General features: G+C 43.8%; 1 protein-coding gene and 1 non-coding gene across 3 annotated transcripts; both read left to right on the forward strand.

Annotated features, from left to right (window-relative positions):
• Positions 1-12,441: 12,441 nt before the first annotated feature.
• Positions 12,442-12,514, forward strand: TRNAA-CGC (transfer RNA alanine (anticodon CGC)). The gene has a single exon. It is a non-coding gene; the product is annotated as a tRNA-Ala (tRNA).
• Positions 12,515-14,904: 2,390 nt separating this feature from the next.
• Positions 14,905-20,649, forward strand: LOC104605190 (uncharacterized). Of its 2 annotated transcripts, none has more exons than XM_010269837.3 (4): positions 14,905-15,062; positions 15,999-17,011; positions 18,141-19,008; positions 20,203-20,649. In XM_010269837.3, the coding sequence occupies exons 2-4, from the start codon at positions 16,043-16,045 to the stop codon at positions 20,247-20,249; spliced, it is 1,884 nt and encodes a 627-aa protein (XP_010268139.1). In that variant the 5' UTR covers positions 14,905-15,062; positions 15,999-16,042; the 3' UTR covers positions 20,250-20,649. The 2 variants fall into 2 exon arrangements, with proteins under 2 accessions (XP_010268139.1, XP_088743248.1); XM_088887122.1 differs by lacking the exon at positions 14,905-15,062 and adding an exon at positions 15,110-15,842.
• The last annotated feature ends 3,400 nt before the right edge of the window (positions 20,650-24,049 follow it).

Below are 24,049 nucleotides of genomic sequence, written 5' to 3' on the forward strand. Positions count from 1 at the left end.
TGGATCAATGGCTCAGTGTGCACTGTGTTGTGCTGCAGATTGAAGAGCGAAGAGGGTTTATAATTAATAGACACATTGCTCTCGTTCATCAGCTCCACATCTTATTTACTTGTTGGGACTATCATTGAAAGTTGGGACTGGGGTGTAAACAGATCGAATTCAATTCGGATCAAGCAATATCTAAATTTGAATATGATTAAAAAAATTGATTTGATATATGACGGATATTGAAAATTAATATTCGATTTTGAATCCAATTAAATATTCGATCGATTCGAATTCAACTAATTAATTACTGTACATAATTAATAAATATTTTATTTCTATACAAGTATATAAATTATATATATATATATATATATATATAAATTATATAAAACATTTAAAATTTGTATATATTGTATATAAGAATTAAATAATCGATCAAATTTGGATATTTATCGAATTGAATCGGGTCATATCCGAATTCGATTTGATTATGTCAGATCTTGAATTCGAAATTGGATTCTTGAATACAATTGACACCCCTAGTTGAGACCAATTCCGCTAGACCGGCATCGGAGTCTCAGCTTCCAACTCCCTCTTAATCTATTTCTTCCCAATTTATTTACCTATTCATTGTTATTGCCAAAAAAAAAAGTCATTTGGGAATGAAACATTTACCTAGTTTTCATGCTTTGGAAACGTAAAACAACTAATGGGTTATAGTGTGTACGTACTTATTGATCTCGACCAAACAACCCATATCATAAATCATAACAAATATTAAAAATGAATTGCTATCACTAGGAATGGCAACGGGGCGGGGATCATATTCCCTCTCCTCGCCCTCAATTATGAAATTAACCCCCCCACCCTGTCCTCGATCTCGTTGGGGATAAAATTTGTCCTCTATCCCCGATCTCCGACGGGGATGAGTTCCCCGCGGGGAATCCCTGAAATTTTTTTAGATAATAGTTTTTTTTGAAAAATATATTTACTTTAAAATAAATAAAAGTGCTAAAATTTAAATTTTAAACAATGTTTTAAATATGTTTATATATATATAGATAATATACATTTAATATAAATTACATTTAAATATATAAAAATATATAATTAAGGCCAGGGCAAGGCATGGACATTGATGGAGGAAGATTTGACCAGACCCCTTGGCCATACGACACGTGGAAGCAACCAAGAGTGACCTAGCAAAAGCGCCAGCTCGGCACGACAGCGGGCTCTGAGCAAAAAGTCCCGAGCTCCCCCAAAGGGGGAACCTACAACCCGAGCTCCCCAAGGAGGAAACTGAGCTCTCCCCTCGAGGTCCTGAGCCTAAAAGCACAAAAGGCAAAGACCCGAACTGCCCCCAGAGGCAGTTCGGGCCACACTTCTACCCGAGCTCAAGACTTCACCTCACACACCACTTCGGCTCCAAGTATCCTGACTGAACAATCGTACCTGACGACCAGGAGACCCGTACACGGAGGCGGCACACCTGAACTAATTAAAGGTCCAACACATGACAGCTGCCATCCAACGACCACCTGCCACCGCCATCTCAGACGGGCAGAGGCGGCCCTGACAGTTGGCAGTGGAGGTTATGACACCCGAACTGGTGATTGGCAGAGGAAATGACACCCGACCTGGCAGAGGAGGTGACCCGATCTGGCAAAGGTAATGATGCTCGAACTAGCAGGGGCATGGGAGCAAGTGTACAGGGTGATTATAAAAGGCCCCCATCTCACGAAGAAGAGGGTACGTGATTTTTGCGTTTTCTGGTCTTAGAATTCCTCATTTTCCCTTGCCTTCTTGAAGAGCACTAACTTGAGCTTCGGAGTGTTTCAACCGGGTTCCTCCCAGGAAGTCTCCATTTTCTTCCTTGTTTCAGGCACCTCCGATCTCGTCAGAAACGAGGTAACCGGCAGCTAGGACCGACCGGATTGCGCACCATCATTTGGCGTCGTCTGTGGGAAGACTTCAAAAAGCCTTCCCTAACCCTTAACTCTCCCTCTCTCTCTCTCTCTATCTTTCTCAAAGAAACCTTAGCTTCCATGGCTTCTCCCAGCAGCCGCAGGCACAACGCCAACTTGAATGTTGTAGGGGAACACCCCCAACCCGCCACTGTGTGCATAGGACAGTTCATCGTCCCCCTTATTGACGGACGGAATCCCTAGCCTCAACGCACAAAACATGGTGGCACCTGTGAATGTTCCCCTTCCTCTCCCTATCGAGACAACCTTTGCCGAACCAACTGCTGTCCCTCTGGCGACTAGCCAAAACCAGTTTGATGACTTGATGCAGTGCATGCGGGCAATGCAAGCCCAAATGCAGCAGTTCCAGCAACATCAGCTCCATCAGCAGCAAGTATTGCACCACATCTCTCAGTATCACTATCAACAGCAGTTCCCCCAATTGCCTCTGAACTAACCATAGCTTCCACCTCGGCACCCCGCTTCGAAGCCGGTTAAGCCCTCCCCTCAGGGCGGATGCCTTCACCGAGGAGAAGTCTCCCAACTTCAGAACCCCTCCAAGAGCCAGGCCTCATCCCCGGGCAGGAGGGAAAGACTAATCACCCCCGCCTCGCAGCTCGCCGGCGGATCGGGAACCTCCTTGCCAGTCAAGTCAGCACCTTAGCACTCCAAGTTTGAGCTCCCGCTCATAGAGATTCGATTCGGTGTCCTAGTGGCGGATTACCAACAGTCCGGGCCCATCAAGCTCGGCAAGACCGAGGCCAGCAACGCCAATACCAGGCCCTCTAAGTAGCAACGAAGACGCCGACGAAGTCGCCGAACTACCACCCACATCCTGCCCGAGCTCCGAGGTAAATAAGAGACAAGCTCGAACGAGGTAAAAGCTGCCCCTATTCTCTCAGTCCCTTCCCCCCTCTCATCAGAACTCCTTTCAATCCCCATGCCCAGAGATTTCAAACTCCCCTCTCTAGACAAGTATGATGGGTCCTTCGACCCCAACGACCACGTCGATGCCTTCCAGTCCCAAATGCACCTGGCAAGGGCCAGTGAATCCCGCATGTGCATGGCCTTCACTACCACCTTCAGGGGGGTGGCCCGCACCTGGTACAGGAACCTGGCCCTCAGGTCAATAAGAAGCTGGACCCAAGTTCGTGCAGGTCTTCACCGCGCACTTTGTTACCAGCAAACGGTGCCCCCGAACTGAGGAGAGCATCTTCAGAGTAGTCCAGAGAGGAGAGTCCATCTGTTATGGTCACACCAACCGGCAGGGCACTGCGGCGCAGGCATAGGCAGCAGCACGCATCGCCCAGCAGCCCGACAGCGCACCGCATGGCAGCGCGCAGCACGCACCGCCCGGCAGCGCACAACACGCACCGCCCGGCAATGTGCAGCACGCACCGCCTGACAGCACGCATCGCCCGGCAGCGCGCAACACGCACCGCACGACGCAGCACGCTCCTCACGACAACAGCACGCTCCTCACGGCAGCAACACTACGAGACGCGCGCACCGCCCGACAACAGCAGTAGGGCGGGGCCCACATGACAGCTCATCAGGGTGGGCCCACACTTATCTTACCACATCAGCTCTGCCTACCAACTCGCCACCATCTACACCATTCATTATCCCTTATCCCTTATCTTATTTTATCTTAAGTAAGAGTTGTGTTACTATTAGGAGTAGGTAATTAGGAGCTTGAGTTTAAGTTGGATTACCTTAGCCTAGCCGAATCCAACAAGGAGTTTCCTTTTGTAAATCTCCTATTTAAGGAGCTACGAGTGAAATAAAGCATTCAATTTTCCAGTTAAGAAAAGAGAGGAGAGTTCGGGTGGTCTCTTGGACAAATCACCCCAAGGGAGAGTTCGGGTGGTCTCTTGGACAAATCACCCATTCAGTTTCCGCAATAGGGTCTGCACATAAGGGAAGGCACAAGCGAAGGCAGGGCTTTCTCACCGTGGACCGACCCGTGACGAGATCCTACACGCGGGACCATAACACCATCCGAGGCTACATCAAGCGGTTCAATGACGCATGCTTGCAGATACTGCGCCTAGACCCCGCGGTGCAGTTCGCGGCAGCCAAGAGAGGAGTGACACACAAGGAGTTCAAGTGGCACATGGTAGTTAACCAGCCCGCGACCGTGGCTGAATTCCTAAAGCTCGTGGACATATTCATGAGAACAGAGGAGGAGATCAACCAAAGGACTGAAAGCGGGATCAAGAAAAGAAAGAGGGAAGCCCCGGACTACACACCCTTAAACGCGAAGCGGGCCTAGATCTTAATGACGATCAAAGACGCCGCCCCGTATGTGAAGTGGCCACCTCGTCTGAAGGGAAACCCGAACGAGAGGAATAAAAACTTGTACTGCAGTTTCCATAGGGATCACGGTCATAGCACCGAACATTGTAATAATCTCCGCGACGAGATAGAGGAACTTATCCGTCGCGGATATCTACGAAATTTTGTACAGCACAATAATAATAATAATAGTAATAAGCCAGGTTGGCAGGGAGAGCACAACAAAGACGCTCCCGAGTCCAACAGTCGGCCAACAGAACCACAGAAGCAGCCCCCGGAGGAAAGACCAGTTCGGGGAACAATCCACATGATCGTTGGAGGATCGATCGTGGCAGGGTGTACCTTGGCAGCAGCTTACGCGTCAACTCGGGAGGTCGCCAGAGAAGAACGAAATCCCCCAAAGCGGCCTAGGACGGAAGACCCCATATTCTTCACCGAAGATGCGCGCGGGGTTCACTACCCCCACGATGACGCACTTGTCATAAAGATGAAGATCAACGACTTCGAAGTCCGACGGGTACTCATTGACTCCGGTAGTTCGGCAGACATCCTCTTTAAAGCGGCCTTCGACAAGCTCCAGTTCCGAGAGAGTGACTTGAAGCATGGGAACACCCCGCTGGTCGGCTTCAGCGAAGAAGAGGTCAGACCCCTATGAAAGGTCACAGTACCTGTGGAAGTCGGCACGTGGCCTAGCACGGTAAGACTCAGTCACGATTTCTTGGTGGTCGCGACCCCCTCCCCCTACATTGCCACAGTAGGTCGGCCGATCACCCATGCTTTAAGAGCTGTGGTGTCAACTTACTATTTGGCCATGAAGTTCCCAACGGACTTCGGCATCGGGGTAGTGCGGGGCGACCAACTCGAGTCCCGCAAGTGCTACGTTGCCGCCTTCAAGGGAAAGACCAAGGTGACCAGCGACCTCGAACTGGAGCGAGCTGCACCAACAGAGGAAACTGTTCCCATCTCTGTCTCGGCAGAAGACCCTGCCAGATTACTTCAGGTTGGAGCATCCCTGGAAGAACCCCTGCGATTCGAACTGGTACGCTTCTTACTTAGTAACTTAGATGTTTTCGCTTGGTTCGCGACAGAAATGCCCGGCATAGACCCTATGCTCACAACTCACAAGCTCAATACTGACCCTGTAGTCAGACCCATTTGACAGAAGAAACGCAACTTATCCCCAGAACGCTGGAGGGTGGTCGATGAGGAGGTCGAGAAGCTCCTCGCAGCAGACTTCATCAGGGAAGTTCATTACCCGAGCTGGGTGGCCAACCCAGTTCTGGTAAAAAAGGCAAACGGCAAGTGGCGCATGTGCGTCGACTACACCGACGTGAACCGAGCTTGCCCGAAAGATTGCTTCCCCCTCCCCGGGATCGACCGCCTAGTGGACGCGACCTCGGGACACGAGTTGCTAAGCTTCCTGGATGCCTACTCGAGCTACAACCAAATCAGGATGGACCCGTCCGACGAGGAAAAAAACACCTTCATAACCAAGTTCGCCCTGTATTGCTACAAGGTTATGCCCTTTGGACTGAAAAATGCTGGGGCGACCTTCCAAAGGCTCGCGAATAAGCTGTTTCAGCCCTTAATTGGCACGAAGATAGAATGTTATGTAGACGACATGGTTGTCAAGACACAGTTTTTGCAAGAATTAATACAAGACTTGCATTCTGTCTTTCAAATTCTGTGTCAATTTAGCATGAAACTAAACCCAAACAAGTGTGTCTTCGGTGTCACCTCGGGTAAGTTCCTAGGGTACATCGTCAACCGGCGCGGTATTGAGGCCAATCCAGACAAAATAAAGGCTATCCTAGATATGAGACCACCTCGAAAAGTAAAAGAGGTTCAGAGGCTAAACGGTAGGATAGCCGCTCTGAGTCGTTTCATGTCTAAGCAGCAGACCATTGCCTGCCCTTCTTCAAGGCAATAAAAGGCAAAGGGTTCGAGTGGAACCCGAACTACCAGCTCGCATTTTACGAGCTCAAGAAATACCTCGCCAGCATCCCGGTGTTGACCCGACACGAAGATGGCGATGCTTTAGAACTGTACCTCTCGGCAAACAACGAAGTGGTCAGTTCGGTACTGATAAAGGAAGCAGATCGGGTCCAACGACCCATCTACTATGTTAGTAAGATATTGTAGGGAGCAGAAACAAGATATCTAGATATAGAAAAGCTAGCCTATGCGCTGGTCATTGCGGCCCGCAAACTCTGTTCGTATTTCCAAGCTCAAACCATCATTTTCCTCACCGACAAACCCTTGAGGCAAATATTACTTTGGCCCGAGGTCTCTGGACGATTGACGAAATGGGCCATCGAACTCAGTGAATACGATCTCCAGTACAAGCCCCGAACCGCTATCAAAGCTCAAGCCTTGGCGGATTCTGTTGCAGAAAGCACGTTCAGCTCCGAGGTTCTCAACCCGATTGAGCACGAGGCTCCCAGTTCGGGTGAGCTCGATGCTCCCGGGCCGGTTGAGTCCGAGCCCCGTGAGATCGCACCCAGTTCGGTATCTCTCCTAGTTAGGCCGAGCGCGAACTGAGATGAAGAGCCCTGGATCATTCACGTAGATGGCTCCTCAAATCAGCAGGGCAGCGGAGCCGGTGTAGTTCTTTGTGGACCGAGTGGCACAAAACTGGAGTACGCACTACGCTTCGAGTTCGCGTCATCCAACAATGAGGTGGAATACGATGCGTTGATAGCAGGGCTAGCTCTGGCGCAAGAGGTAAAGGCAAAACACATAGTTATCTGCAACGATTCCCAGCTCGTGGTCAACCAAGTTACAGGGAAATACGAAGCCCGCGAGCCGTCTATGATCGCCTAATTGGCAAAGGTAAGAGAGGCACTGCTTCGCTTCCAGTCACACTTCATCAAGCAAATCCCGAGGTCAGAGAACACTAAGGCCGACGCCCTGTCCCGACTAGCCAGCACCAGTGACAACACCATGAGAACTGTGTACATAGAGGAGTTACCTCGGCCTAGCATTCTCCGGGGGGCAGAGGAGGTCGCTCCTGTCGGCCAAGCAGAACCGAGCTGGATTGATCCACTCGTGAGCTTCCTGCTACATGGAACCCTCCCCACGGAACGCAACACCGCCAGGAGGGTAGAGCGTCAGGCAGCCTGTACCGAAGATCCTACACGCTCTCCTACCTACGCTGCTTGCGACCTCCCGAAGCTGAGCTCGTACTCCGCAACATTCATGAAGGCCTATGTGGCGGACACATGGGGGGCAGGACCGTCGCTCATAAGGCACTACGACAGGGGTACTATTGGCTAACAATGAAAGCAGACGCCATCGAGCTAATCAGAAAGTGTGAGAAGTGCCAAAAGCACGCCAATATTCACCATCAGCCCACTGCCGACCTCAAGTACCTCACCAGCCCATGACCCTTCGCACAATGGGGTATCGACCTACTCGGGCCATTCCCACCAGCAACAGGAGGAAGGAAATTCCTAGTAGTGGCAGTAGACTACTTCACCAAGTGGGTTGAAGCTGAAAATCCCGTAACCATCACAGCTCGAAACGTCCATAACTTCTTTTGGAAGAACATAGTGTGCCGCATTGGGCTACCTCGGGTGTTGATCTCCGACAACGGCAAGCAGTTCAAAGACATCAAATTCCAAGAGTGGTGCCAAGGCATGGGGATCCGGCAAAACTTCACGTTGGTTGCGCACCCACAAGCAAACGGTCAGGAACAAGTCACGAACAGAGCTATCCTCCGTGGACTAAAAGCTAGGCTAGACCAAGCTAAAGGGTTATGGGCAGACGAGCTGCCCAGCGTCCTATGGGCATACCGAACTACAGAGAAGACCGCCACTGGAGAAACTTCCTTCAACCTCACCTACGGCACGGAGGCAGTCATCCCAGCTGAAATCGAAATCCTCTCACTTCAGTTGGAAGCATACAGCCACAATACTAATAACGATGAGCTACGTACCAACCTCGACCTACTTGACGAGATGAGGGACCTCGCATACATCAAAACTGCAGCATACCAGCAAAGGGTAGCTTGGTACTACAACGCCAGAGTTAAGAAATGAAACTTTCGCGTCAGCAACCTGGTCCTCCGCAAAATCATGGTACCTGAGCCCGGCGTTGGCAAACTCGGGCCGAACTAGGAAGGACCCTACCGAGTAAACAGAGTACTCGGGGGAGCATATGAGCTCGAGACCCTGGAAGGTGAACAGGTACCCCAGGCATGGAACATCGTCAACTTAAGACGATTTTACCTATAAATTATCAAACTAAGCAGGCCATGAGCCGCTACCAAAGCATAAGGGCCAGAATGCCGAGCTAGCAAAGACCTCGGCACCCTAAGGCCTAGAGTGTCGAGCTAACAAAGACCTCGACACCTCATCAACAAAAGCAATCTGCACAAGTATGGATCCCGAGGTGCATAGCCCAGGGCCCAATTCAGCCTGTTAACTAACTCGGGTGGAAAACAGATTGGGCACATAGCCTTACTATATTAACTCGCCTCGGGGCTTAAGTCTAGCAGCTCGGGCATAAAGTCACTTCAGCAAAAGGAGAATATTTGCACAATACCTTTGAACAGAAAAAGTACTTCATTGCTAAATGTTTGCTTTACAGTGTTTAAAAGAAAAAAACAAAAAACACAAAAGAGCTCACAAGCCCAGAGGTCAATCTTCCTCGCCTTCAAAAGGGACTTCGACAACACCCGAAGGACCTGCTTCGTCTTTGGAATCCGCATCATCATCAGCTGCGGCAGCCAACTCCTGAGTGATGCACGAAGTAGTTATGGCACTAACGTCGAGCTCGGGGTACATGTTCCTTATCATCCATCGGCTCAACTTGAAACCCCGTCTGTACGAGCCCACCATCATATCGTCGAAACGCGAAGAAGCGATGTAATCCTCGACGGCTTTCACCTTCGCCTCCTCGACGGCCTAAGAAAAGATCTGAGTCTTCTCCCTAATATCTTCCTGAAGGTACTCGACCAGATGCTCCAGGTCCAACTTCAGGTCGGCCATATGTCTCACCACCATTCCTAAGGCCTCTTTGTCCCTCCGAGACCTCGACAGCTCAGCTTGCGCAGCACGGGAAGCCACTTCGGCAGCTTCTGCTCGCTTCAAGCCCCTCTCCGCCTGAATTGCCAAAGCATGGATAGAGAAGTTCACCTGCCAGAACGAGGACAAATCAGCTCGATAAAAAAAAACCACCCCGACTTACCACCATGGCCTGAGTTACAGCACGAGCGCCAATGAGGTTTGTAGGAAGATTGACCCACTGCGCGACCTCCTCAAGACAAATGGCCTTCTTGCTTTTTCGGAGAGCGTAGCTCGGCGTCAGCATGCTCCCAACCTCCTCATGACTTCCCGAGCCCAAAGGCACAGCCCGGGTATTGGCAGTGTCGGCATAGGGAGCCCCTGCCGCTTCCTGAACTGAAGGGGCCACCTCGGGCTCCCCAGGAGGCTCCATTTTCGGTGCCTCGGGCTCCGTAACCTGGGAAGGTTCAGCGCGGACCCGCTTCCTCCTTTTCATGCCAGCGAAGAAGTTCGCACATCGAGTCTTCTCTGCCTCCATAACACCTGCAAAAAGGAGCTCGACGTCAGAAGATGGGAATAAAAGCAAAAGCAAGAGTATCTTCGTTTGAGCAAGAAACCTACCCGAACTCAGACTGGCCTGAATAAGCTTGTCCTCCGTCAGGTAGACTTCGCATTTGAGCCCTTGCCGGGCCCAGTCCTGGAGGCCCTTCACAGTATCTTCGTCTAAAGTGACACCGGGGTCTGGAGCAGCCAAACCCCACTCAGTAGGAAACGGCCACCCCATAGCACTTCGAACCACGAAGTAGTCCCGCTTGCATGCCGGGACCTTATTTGGGAGATTGTGTAACAGCTTGAAGCTCGGGCGAGGTGACAAGTAGTACGCCCGGGCAGAGGACCCGCTTGTTTCTTAAGCATGAGAGTAGCAGAAAAAATTTCCAAGTCCAAAGGAAGGCAGTGTTCACAACAAAGGGAGATGGTCCCGACAAGGTTGCGGATAGAGTTCGGGTGAAGCTCACCTATAGTGACGCCGAAGTGGTTCATGACCTCGACGATTAAGGGATGGAAGGGAAAGCGCAGCCCGGCAACAAGCTGCTCCCAGAATATCACGATCTCATCCGGACCGTGCTCCCAAGGAAAGTCGCCCGAGGGTACAAAGTAAGTATACTCCCCGGGCAGGTTATACTGGACGATAAGGGACCAAAGCCTTCCGGACGTCATAGTGGAGGGTCCGAACTTGTCTGGTACCCGACCTCGGCGGGAGGTGGATGCCAAACTATCCTAGGTGACTCGGCCTACGGGCTCGAACTCGAGCTCTTCCTCGAGCTCTACATCGGGCCCCGCCTCGGACTCACTAAGACTGTCAGGGGCAGCTACTCGGTTCGTAGAACCAGCATCGGACCCCTAGGAGACTACGTAAGCTACCCGAACTAGACATCGAAACAAAGGGCTGAGGACTCACCAAGAAAAAGCTATCGGACTATGAACAAGCGACACAAGCTGACGGGCTTGGATGCGAGTTCAAGGAACAAATGTTGAAAGATGACGGAGGAAAGTGATAGGGGGCCCCCACTATTAATAGCCACTATACCCGCACATCAACGGCCAAGATCGAAACTATCCAACGGCTCCCCGTGAAATCAGTTGCGCACTCCCCAAGGAAAAGACACTTTGGTGCGCGTTGTTTACGTTCAAAAATTTGAAATCGTTTACGTGCGCGAGCTACACGCAGCCCGGGACTGACCCCTGGTCGAACCAAGCCAACCCCGGTTGAGCCAAGAACACAAGCGGGTTAGACCAGAGAAGTCCCAGACTAAGGCCAAAGTGTCCCGAGGCAAATCCACCTGTCATCCCGTGAACTCCCCATGCCGGGTCAAGACCCCGAGCATGGGGAGTGGGGGGCAATTGATGGAGGAAGATTTGACCCGACCCCTTGGACCTACGACACGTGGAAGCAACCAAGAGTGACCTGGCAGAAGCGCCAGCTCGGCATGACAGCGGGCTCCGAGCAAAAAGTCCCGAACTCCCCCACAGGGGAAACCTACAACTCGAGCTCCGAGCTGAAGAGTCCCGAGCTCCCCAAGGAGGAACCCGAGCTCTCCCCTCGAGGTCCTGAGCCTAAAAGCACAAAAGGCAAAGACCCGAACTGCCCCTAGAGGTAGTTCAGGCCACACTTCTACTCGAGCTCAAGACTTCACCTCACACACCACTTCGGCTCCAAGTATCCTGACTGAACAACCGTACCTGACGACCGGGAGACCCGTACACGGAGGCGGCGCACCTGAACTAATTAAAGGTCCGACACATGACAGCCGCCATCCAACGGCCACCTGCCACCACCATCTCAGACGGGCAGAGGTAGCCCTGGCAGCTGGCAGTGGAGGTTATGACACCCGAACTGGTGATTGGCAGAGGAAATGACACCCGACCTGGCAGAGGAGGTGACCCGATCTAGCAGAGGTAATGATGCCCGAACTGGCAGGGGCATGGCAGGGGAATGAGAGCAAGTGTATAGGGTGATTATAAAAGGCCCCCATCTCACGAAGAAGAGGGTATGTGATTCTTGCGTTTTCTGGTCTTAGAATTCCTCATTTTCCCTTGCCTTCTGGAAGAGCACTAACTTGAGCTTCGGAGTGTTCCAACCGGGTTCCTCCTAGGAAGTCTCCATTTTCTTCCTTGTTTCAGGCACCTCCGATCTCGTCAGAAGCGAGGTAACCGGCAGTTAGGACCGACCAGATTGCGCACCATCAGACATCAATCCCCATCCCCGACCCCGACCCCGACCTCGATCGAGGATTCCTATTAATCCCCATCCCCATCCTCGCTCCACTAAAACAATCCTCATCCCTGACCCCATCGGGTTGGAGAAGTCGAGTCCCCGTTGAGGATGGAGAAAATTGCCATCCTTAACTGTCACGCCCATTATTTTTAATGACAAAAATGCCCCTCTCTTATTATTTCTTTATTATCAATTAGAAAATTAACCAAAATCTACTTGTTGTTTGTGACAGATCCCTTGAGCCATTCCACTGAACATGTTCATTTTAACCGTTTATGACTGTATTGTTTTTTATAAAATGTTAAAAGACAAAATTAGATATTACTTCTAATTCAAGAATAAAATTTGAGAGATATTCATTTTACTATATATTTCATTAATAATAAGTGGTTGCAATTTTAAATGTCAAGGGGGTGTAGCTCATATGGTAGAGCGCTCGCTTCGCATGCGAGAGGCACGGGGTTCGATTCCCCGCACCTCCATCTTTATTGAATCAAATTTTAACACTAAAAATATGTAATTTACGATTTTAATCTCTTCGCATGCGAGATGCTCCCACAGGGATGTGCTCAACTCGGACAGTATCTTGGACTTTTAATTTCAATACATAATATCGTGAATTCTAAAAAAATAGGTCCATTTATATAGGGTTTGACTATGATATGAAAAGGATAAGTCAAAAATACTTTTGCGGAGATGCCAACTTGGACAGGTATCTTGGAATTTTAATTTCAATACTCATATCGTGAATTCTAAAAAAGGTCCATTTATATAGGGTTTGACTATGATATGAAAAGGACAAGTCAAAAATACTTTTTTCATGTATTTTTAGAACATTTTATGGAATAAAATCATCATTAGAGATTATAATCATTGGAATATTTGAATATTTTATTGGGATAATAGCATATAAGGGCAACTTTTGGGCTTTAATATTAATAAAAGTAATATTATTAAAAAATTTTAAAAATAAATTAATTTTTTAAAAATAATATCAATTAAGGGCAAAATCACTATTTATCAGTATTGTCGTCGCTCGCCATCGCCACTTCCGGTAGCACTTCCGCCTATCTCCGCCCACTTCCACCTCCGCCAACATTGTCGGAGGTGGGCGGAGGTAGAGGCGGCGGTGACAGAAGAGAATATGGTTTTTTATTACAGGTACACCGACCCATTGACCTATGGCGACTATCCAGACAACATGCGAGTTCTTGTGGGAAATTGGTTGCCAAAATTCTCACAAGACCAGTCCATTGCAGTGAAGGGATTGTTCGATTTCCTATAATTAAATTACTATTCTACTGCTTATGCAGCCAACGCTTCCACCTCCAACTATGTTTTCGCAATCTACCTTACAGATTCTCGAGTGATTTTGACATCGCAACGGAACGGTGTCCCCATTCAACAACTAATCGATCAATCAACTAATTATATTAAATAAATGGATTAATTAACAGTTTATGACTTATATGTTTGATAAATTTACAGTCTGGTTCGGATTGGCTTTATGTATACCCAAGAGGAATTCGAGACATGTTGCTCTATGTAAAGGCACGATACAATGACCCAACCATTTATATTATGAGCTAATCAATCACGTACAGTTGATCTATTTTTTTTTTCTGTAGTTAATTTTCCCATATATCTTGAAATGTTGATGGTCACAAGTGGAGAAGGTGCTGATATATATTATTTTCTTCAATTGATTTGTTTGTTACGAGTTTCAGAGGTAAACAACGGTACATTGACGTTGGAGGAAGCCCTGAGAGATACTTCAGAATAGATTATCATCGCCGTCATTTTTATTTCCTTCAAAGAGCCATCCAGTGAATTGGGATAATGTTCTTTTGTTCTTTTATGCGTGTTTTTTTTTCCCCTTCCATTTCATCCTTGCATTGAAATTGAAACTACAACAGATACTGGCAAAACATTAATGTAAAAGACTTAAGTGAATGAATGTTGTTTTTTTTTTTAATGCAGGGAGGGTGTGAAGGTGAAGGGATACTTTGCATGGTCGCTTTTGGACAACTTCCACTGCCGCCATTTCTGTCTCTGCAACCGTCGGAGGTGGAGGCAGAGGCATTGCCAGGGGCGGCGGCACTGGTGAACAGATTGTAAGAAGAAGAAGATAAACAGTGATTTTGTCTTTAATTGATATTATTTTTAAAAAGTTAGTTTATTTTTTATTTTTTTTAAATATTACTTTTATCGATATTAGGGCCCAAAAATTGCCCTTATATGCCATTATCCCTATGTTATTTGCTGTTCATGTAAGAATATTATCATGGGGAAATGTTTGGTTACTTGAGAATGATCTAAAAAATACATAAGAGGAATATTTTTAACATTATGTAATGTTTAACTAATGGAATACTAACAATGGACTCACATGTCTATTTTTGAGAGCAAAGTTTTTAAAATTGGACCAAATAGGAAAACGTTATGGGGACCAATCCAGGAATCAAACAGTTTGACCATCCAATTTGAATGGATAATCCATTATAATTTAAAAAAATATAAATAAATAATTAATAACCAAAAATAGTTGTTCAGATTAACGGTTCAACCACCTGAATCAGGTGTTCATTGACAAACCAAATCAATGTTTTTTTTGACCAAAAAGATGAAACGGAACTGGTCAGGTGACCGATTACTCAACCATTGCAAATTGAAAGTTTAGGATATCTATCCGTCTAATAAGGTGTAGGGTGGTTAATAAGGGCAAATCTGTAATTGAGTACGAAAACAGGGTGTTGAAGGTACGCCCCTCTCCAATCTCAAACACCAAAAAAAAAAAAAAGGAAAATAATGGATCGTCGTGGGCCTCGTGGCCCCACTCCATTTTAATTTTGCTTTGCGCATTCAAAAACACAAATAAGCTCTGCGAGATCCACTCTTCTGTCAGATTCCCCCTCCCACTCACTCTCTCTCTCTCTCTCTCCGTAGAATTTCTTTATGCTTTTCATTTGTTCTAACGGGTAGTGTCCATTTCTGCCTGTGTTGTAAAGCAATCATACAGCTGCTACAAAGGTATCTAATTTTCTTTCCTCTTTTTAATCCTCTTTCTTTTCAATCTTTTTCGTTTCATAGACTTACAATGTCTCTGTACATTCTCCGCAAGCATCAGAATCCGATCTTTCAGTGTCATTCATGGTTGTTGTTATTTTGTTTTTGATTTTGAAAGTCTTGTGATCACTGGGACGTCTATTTTGAGGTTGCTTAGTAGGGTTTTGATTTTGTTACCTTCTGCTGTAGTATTTAGTTGACATTTTTCCATTGATGCTTGTTAACGGAAACAATTTTGGATTATTCGTTCAGTACTTAGGCTTGTCGATTTCGTGTTTTTCAGCTAATTGAATTCCGACTAACAAACTTTACCAGTGAAACTTCATTTGTTATCTATCCCATTTTTTTCATTTTATTATACCGTCAATTTCTTATAACTTGCTAGAACTTTTAGGAAGCAGCCACGCTTACAAGTAATAATACTATTATTATTGTTATTATTATTTATTACTATAATGTTTTTCTTGTCGTCTCGTTAGTTTGCCACCCACCTTTAACTTTTTGCTTGGTTTTTTGCTTTAACATGATGTAAAAGAGATGACTTCAATAAATGCTGCAGTTGGTTCAGCAGTTCTGTTAATCTGCACATTTCGTGTGGGTTGGTTGGTTAGTTGTTTTCTGGTCATAGAAAAAGCCATAAATAGTAGTTGGATCTCACTATGATTTCTGTGCATTTACAATACTTGAAGATGGTATCCAACTGGTTAAGCAGCTTTTTCCCTTGGGGAATTGTTCAACAAAGTTGTACGGTTTTTTACAATACTTGGTCTACATTTATTGAATTTTCTTTGATACACTGAAGATAAGTCCATCACTTGGTTGCTTGGTCATCATTTGTCATTCACTAATGCTTATTACTTAGGGAAGCACTAATATGTTTATTCCTTCTGTTATTTGTAGAAATTAAATTGATATGCAGTGAGGTATAGTTCCATTTCCTGAACATGGATAATATATCCCAGGACTGCCCATATCCAGGATGCTTCTTCTGTGTTATGAAGGAAGCTAATCCAAGTAAACGTAGAACAAGTATACTAAAGTTCTTCAGGGAACTACCTTCTCAAGACGATGATGGTCAGGTTCTTCCAATCAGTGGCCTTTGGAACACTGCAATGGCACATCCCAATGATCCTGAGTTCATTGACTTGGGAATATTTGAATGCATGGCTGCACTTATATGGAAGGGTTTAAAGAACCGCCGCTGGCTCTCTCATGACCAGAATATATACATTCCTTATTATGCAGCACATATCATTGGATCTTATACCATGAATATGGACGAATTTGCAGAAAGTGCAGTGCATGCTGGAGTAATTCCTCCCTTGGTTGAACTCTTAAGGGGGAGGTTAACCTGGGTGGAACAGCGAGTTGCAGTCCGAGCTCTAGGACACCTGGCTACATATCCCAGTACTTTCCCTGCAGTGGCAAGTCATGGGGAAGTTCTTGAGCTTTCCATTCAACTGGCAATGGGTTCATTGGAAATTGTTTACTTGCATTTTTACCAGTATGCTGATAGAAGGCTTAGTTATCACTCTGATTTGCTTACACGTGGCATGGGTGGTGTAGAAATGGAGTCCAGGAAGGCAGAGGAATGGGCCAGCCAGTTACAGTGTTGGTCTCTTCAGCTTATTAATTGCTTTGCTTTCAAGCCTGAATTTCTCTCTGTTATATGCAAGCCTGAATTCTTAATGAAGTTACCAGGATTGTGGGGTGGACTTGTGAATGAAAACTCACCAGCAGGCATTGGTTTATTAAGAACAATTTGTCATCATAAACTTGGTAGGGGGCCTGTTGCAAGCTGTCCCGGAGTTATCGAAGCACTCTGTAATATTGCCCGCTCATCTGATGACTGGCAGTACATGGCTATTGACTGTCTTCTTTGGTTGGTTCAGGATCCAAGTATTTGTCACAAGGTGCAATTCCTTTATCCATGCCTTTTATATGTTTCAAGTGCTTTACTTGGGGACCTAGCTTGAAAAGTAATGAGTTATAATTACTCTATTTATGGAAGATGATGCATTATTTTCTCTATATATGGTACTTTCTTTTCAATTTTCATGTATAGTTGTTTAAATATGTCAGGTTTAGTTCCAATAGCCCGCCCTATCCATAGTTTCCAGATTAACCACAACACAGACCTTTGGATTCCAGATTGATCCACTAAACTGATGCCAAATTCACTCTGATTTAATTTAACCATTACACCAAGCAATGGACCCTGTTTTCCGAATTCACTGATTATATTTACAGATTTGCTGAATCAGTTTTTCTGAGATCTATTCCCATTACAAATATTTATTCACAAAACTATAAAAAGTTAACCAAGAGTGCAATAAGTGTATGTATATCTAGAGCTCTCTTGTTGTTCTTGCCTTTATATGGTTTGACAATTGTATCCTTATTATTTCTATTCTCAAAATCTTTATTATTGATCCAGAAAACTGCAATAAGTATTCTTCTGTCCTTTAATCTGGTTTTCTGCGTTATAGCCATAAAAAATTCCTATTCTATAAATGATTATACACTATCTGTCATTGAGTCCCTTTTAGTGGGATTTTGCTGATGTTCCAACTATAAAGCCTGCTATATTCTCTCTATGATACATATGTGCACACAAATTAACAAAGAAAAGCCATATTCAATTAAGAGTTCTCTGCACAAGTCTAAATAGAACACTGCTCCTGATAATCTTACCTGCCAACAGGTCACAATAAAAATTTCAAAGAAAAAGTACTAATAAGAAAAGCAAAGCAGAGGACAACAAGAACCAAAATCATTTTTTTTAACTTATCCTACCTGCCAATAAATGTACTGGGTACCTTGGACCATAAAAGGGCAACCCAGTGCACGAAGCTCCCACCAATGCGGGGTCTGGGGGGGACAGATGTATGCAGCCTTATCCCTGTACATACAGAGAGGCTGTTTTCAAGATTTGAACCCTGGTCAAAGTCACAATGGAGCAACCCAACCGTTGTGCCAAGGCCCACCCTCACCTTGGACTATTCTATTCAATATTTAATGCAATGCATTTTTGTTCTACAGGTAATTGACAAGGCAGTTCCTGCACTTACAGACCTTGCAGAGATTTCAACTCTGGGTGATCACAAGAAGCTCGGGGATTCTATTGTTAATGTTCTTCAAGATTGTGTCCAATCACAAGGAACAGGGCGTAACTCTCTCAGTAGTCGTACAAAAGAATTGATTGATGAAGTGATAGATTCCACGCAGAGATTTAAGTGGGAGAAGAGTCTGCCAAAGGAAGATCTTCATATCAAACAAGCAGCAGCACTAGTTGTCAAGCTGGAAGGCAATTCTCTGTTTTCTTCTGGAAATATATCTGGAGCTGCATCAAAGTACTCTGAAGCACTGTCATTATGTCCAATGAGGTCCAAAAAGGAGAGAGTTGTGTTATATAGTAATCGAGCTCAGTGTCATCTACTATTGCAACAACCCTTGGCAGCAATTAGTGATGCTACACGTGCATTATGTCTTCATAACCCTCCTAATCGTCATGCTAAAAGCTTGTGGAGGAGAGCTCAAGCATATGATATGCTTGGCTTAGCAAAAGAGAGTTTATTAGATGCCATTCTGTTCATAAATGAGTGTTCTCCGTCAAATGACCCTGATCTTTCCATGAGGCAAAACAGGGTTCCTGACTATGCTGAACGCTTAGTGAAGAAGCAAATGCGTGCTGCTTGGTTATTTAGAGAAGCTGCTATTAAACATGGGGGTATTCATTCTGAGGGTGATTTAGGTGACATCTATGCCCAAGATGCTGATGATTCTGAGTGGGAGACAGCTAGTGAAAGTGACATAGGAAATGATGGAAGGGGAGAAATGGGCGATAATGACAGTGAATGGAAAAATGAGGATGAAATGAAAGATAATTATGAGAAGCCTTCAATAAAAGGTACCGTTGTTCCAAACATTTCAACTTTTATGCAAGTATCAGCAATTATTTTATGGTGATTTTTATCAATAAATTCTAGGAACATGGTCCCCAACAAACTGGATCCACCATCAGTCTATTCATATTTAGATCAGTTAGGTCAACAATCAACAGAACCAGATTCTTGACCTAGCTGATAAAATTATTTTGATCAGTAGTTATGATGAATTTTTAGATAGGCATGTTGCAGTCTATTGATCTGTTGAGTTTTAATCTAGTAATTCTTCATGTGGATTTTATATATTGTCTCATTTCCTGGTTTTTCTGTTTTAAACTGAGCAATAACCATTGATGTTGATTGAAAATTTTCTACTTGTAATACATAAAGTTTGGATGTTCTCTCACTTGTTAATTCCATTATTATCCTAACTCTGCATGACTGCACATGAAGAATTTGCATTTCTTAAGACTCTTCTCCTATTCATAATATTTTATCTTTTTTTTTTGGCAGGGATTGATTATCATATTTTAGGCAACAGGCATGAATCAAACATGATTTTTTTTTTCCATATTCAACATAGTTTCTCAAGTTTGATACATCTCAAATATTGAAATAAAAATGGTGCCTCAAGTTGGTTACCGAGTTGATATCAACTCTGGAAGGTTCAAGATACCTACTTCCATTGTGATAAAATGAAGAAAGTGCAATTTGAATCTTGAGTAACAAGTTGATGCTAAAAACACATCTTTTTAAGTCGAGAAGGATATCAATCATAAACTACTCATAAAAAAATGGTATCAATCATATAACTATTAAACTTCTGTATGATATAGCCTGATAACCAATAAATGGGATATGATGCACTCCCTATTGAGGAGAAATTCTCTTTATGGATTACTGTAATATGAGTTGATATAGTACAAGGTGTTCATGATGTTCCAAGACCGAAAGACTAATTGACTGCAGTGTGGATGACCTTAATTAATAGTTAATACCAGGACTAAAGGCCTCATAAAGATGCACCATAATGTGTAATTGTTTATCACATATTTGTTTTAATTTTGGTGCTCACAAGCTTCGCACATTATGTGCTTCACTTTAACAATTCAATTGCCATATGTTTATAAACTTTAATACATCAATATTTCTTTTATGTTATCATGCATGGTTATTGCCCATTCACCCGAACCTTTTGTTGAACACTTTTGAAACAGAGATAAAGCATGGATACAATGTGCAACTTGCTGAGGATGAAACTTGATTTTACATGACTTAGGGAACCTGCAAAGCTGTAAACATATATTGATAATACTGTGAAGAAATGTTGAAGCAGACCAACTTGGATTGATTGAGCCCATTGCATTTTTCAAGTTACAAGTTCCAACGTTGAAGGTAATTTAATTGGTCCTTTAAGGAGAGTTTAAGATTGGTCCGTGTTCTGATATTAAACCTGTCCCATATGTATCTTGTATTTCTTTTCTTTTCCACTTTATCTCGTTTTTTGGTAGTCAACTGCAAAGATGAGGGGTGAAACAGAGGCAGCAGATAAAGTTGATTATTTGTAGAGTGATAGAGAGGCTTGTGTACATAAAAAAAAACCTTTCATCGTTTTTATGTCTGAGAAGATAAATATGCGTTTTCATTGTTTTACTTTTTGTGTTCATCAACTTGTTATGCAACTGAAACTTTTCTTTCAGGCTCCGTTTGGTTTGTGGGATGGGGACGAGAAAAATGAAATATTCCAAAAATATTCTCTTTTCTCTTATTTGTTTTGAGTGAAATAGGGGATGGGATGAGAAAAACGATGCGGGACCCCAAAATCGTATAATCGGGATTGCACCAAAACAGTGCGACCCCGGTGAAAATACTTGAGAAAATATTTTGGGCCTTCTTCTTCAACCTCTCGAGAAAACTCGAGAGACTTTTCTTCTTCAACCTCAACCTATCCCAACGGTCAGATCTCTGACGATTTTTCTGGCCATTTCGTTCAAAGTTAAACCGGATCCATGGCTCAGGAGAGTTTCAAAATAACTGTAGTTTTGAAATGGTTCAGCGAGATGAGGGCTTTGGAGCTAGCTTGCTTGGTGGTATCCCTTGTTGCAGAAAACCAGTGAAAAATTAAGCAGAGGTTCATCTCATAGTCATAGGTCCGAATGTAACAACCATGGCTTATCTATTGATGGATGGGAAGAGAGGGAACTTATCAGCCGAGACGGTCTGGCAAAGCTCAAAGCCAGTGTCCTCTTTGCTTCCATCGACCAATGAAGTGATAAAGGCTTCCGGAGAGAGTGCCTGCACTGCCGTTGTTGCAGTCATTGTAGATTGGCTTCTGTCAAACAGAGGTGCCCTTCCAACAAAGGATGATTTCGACACTTTGATAACAGAAGTGTATGGTTTTAACGGGGGTGGTGGCAGAGGCGGAAACGATGGAGGCAGCAATGGCGGAAGAAGGTTCGGTGAAGGCAGAGAAATGATGGTGATGACCATGATGAAGTCTGGTCTTCAAGCAGAATTTCACAGTGGTGGATGCAACAAGCGGAGATTCGCTTCCTCTCATCATCACTGCGACGCCTGTGAGACGGAAAAAATGGGAACGCAGGCGTGGTTGGGTACTTTTTTTTCTACTGTTTTTCCATATAAAACGAAACAATAGAAAATTAAATTTTTATATCATCCCATCCCATCCCATCTTTTTCCATCCCACCCAAATCTTCCTGAAAACTAAAGAGCCTCATTTCTTTTGGGGAGCATTAGGTATGGTATATTGTAGATTTGTGGCCCATTTTGGTGGTTGGTAATTGGTGTATACTGTAAAATGGTTGATAAAATGAAGGGATTATAGCTGATAAAATGAATTGAGCGGGTTCACAGCCCAAAACAATGAACCGGTGTGTTTACGTATTCCCAATTTGGGGTGTCCATGAAGAACCGAAAAAACCAAATCAAGAAAACCGAACCGCAAAATGTAGTTAATCGAATCAATCGGTTCAGTTTTAGTTCGGAATTTTTGAAAAACTGAAGGACCGGTTTAGTTTTTGGTTAACCTACAAAAAACCGACGGTTAACCGAACTGATTGGTATGTATGCATATTTTATATATATTTTAATATATGTCACATATTTTCTATGTATTATATATAAATATATATTTATATTATATTTATAACGATCTATTTATAAATATATTGTATATATTATATATTTTTAAAATATTTATAATAAATTATATATCATTTATTATTTATAATATAATATTATACATATATTTATATAATATATATTATAAATATAAAAAATCGAAAAACCGAACTGGTCAAAAACCAAAACCGATGGATTGGTTAACCGGTGGTACCAGTTCGGTTTTGGTTTGGCAAAATAGAAAAACCAATACCACCGGTTCGGTTTAAAAAAAAGGGCTGAACCATGGACACCCCTATACCCAAGCATGAACACAAGCATGTATTAATTAAGCTATGCTATGTAACCAATCAGGAGTAGGGGTGAGCAAACAAACAAAAAAACTGAACCTATTAAAACCGAACTAAAAAATTAGTTAACCGATATAGCCACACACACCAGTTTTGGTTTGGCGTTTTAAAAAAACCAAAGGTACCGGTTTGGTTTCGGTTAACCAATATAGAAAACTGGTGGTTAATCGAACTAACCGGTATACATATATTTTTATATATTATATATTTATATATTTATGTATATTATATTTTTTATATATTATAAATTAATAAATATACATTATATATATAAATATATTTATAATATATGATATATGATATATTATTTATTATTTAAAATATAATATTTTACATATTTATAAATTTTCATTATATATTCATATATATATTATAAAATTTAAAAAACCAATGAACCAAACTGGTCAACTGGTTAACTGATTAGCTTTGATTTGATTTTGATTACCGGTTTTTCAAAAACCGATAATACCAGTTCGGTTATTAAAAAAGGCAACCGAACCGTGAGCACCCCTCCCTAATCAGGAGTGAACTGTGAACGCACCAGTTTTGTGGATAGGTGGGACCTATACCATATGTGGATCCCACATGCATGGAACACTGACGTGTTCACTAGTGATTGATTATGTGGCTAGGTTCACATGCCAGTGTTCACAGCAGCTTCTGACTGGTATGAAATGAATACAAAGCCCGTTACACATATATAGCCTTTCAAATTTTTAGTATTTAGGATTTTAATTAGCAGACGGGGACAGCGGACTCTACCTACAATACATAATCCCTCAATACCAGTTGGGGAGCACAACGAAACAGTGGTTGGCGCACGTCGAAAGAAAAAGGGAGTCCCTTTAGCTCTAAGACGCCAACAGAGTCTCCTTTTAAGGTTATCCTGAAATCCTTTCGTAGGATTTCTGAACCAAGCTGTTTCATGTATCTGTTAATTGGCAACCAGTATCTCTCATCAACTAATTTTCAAAGAGATATAACTTTACAACTCATCTAACAGCAAGACTGAAACTAGGGGTGTATATATATGATCCATTAGGAGAGGATTTTTTTTTTATTGTGTTATAGTAATTTAATCAAAAAGCAACCCAGAGCTCTGATATTGCTTGGGCTTTATGACAATAAAAAAAAAAAACAGGCCAAGTTGTTGGTTGCATGGACAGCAGTGGAGAGACTGAATTGTGGTTAACACGTAGGTATAAGAAAAAAACAAAGAAAGATGTCTCAACCTCAGTATCTCACCTTATTAGTCGATCCTCCTCATTTCTAATTCAGATAATCTCTATCACTAATTCCAGATTCTATACATATGGCCCAAACGCGGAAAGGATCCTCGTTGGATCTTGAGACTGTCATCTTATTACATAAACATATGCACGCGTTTGATAGACTAGTCATCTGGCAATCAGATTCAGATTTAGACGACACCCATCTGCTACCTATCTCCAATCTTTTCTCTTCCACCCCACAAAATAAAACTAAAAAAAGCTTCACTACTTGGCTCCAGGGGCCAGCAGAGTCCCTTTGTGACTTTGTCAAGTGGCCAAAAAGAGAAATTAAAGCAAAAGGA

The sequence above is a fragment of the Nelumbo nucifera genome, chromosome 5 (assembly GCF_055504915.1).
Source record: "Nelumbo nucifera cultivar China Antique chromosome 5, China Antique-T2T, whole genome shotgun sequence".
Classification (NCBI taxonomy): domain Eukaryota; kingdom Viridiplantae; phylum Streptophyta; class Magnoliopsida; order Proteales; family Nelumbonaceae; genus Nelumbo; species Nelumbo nucifera.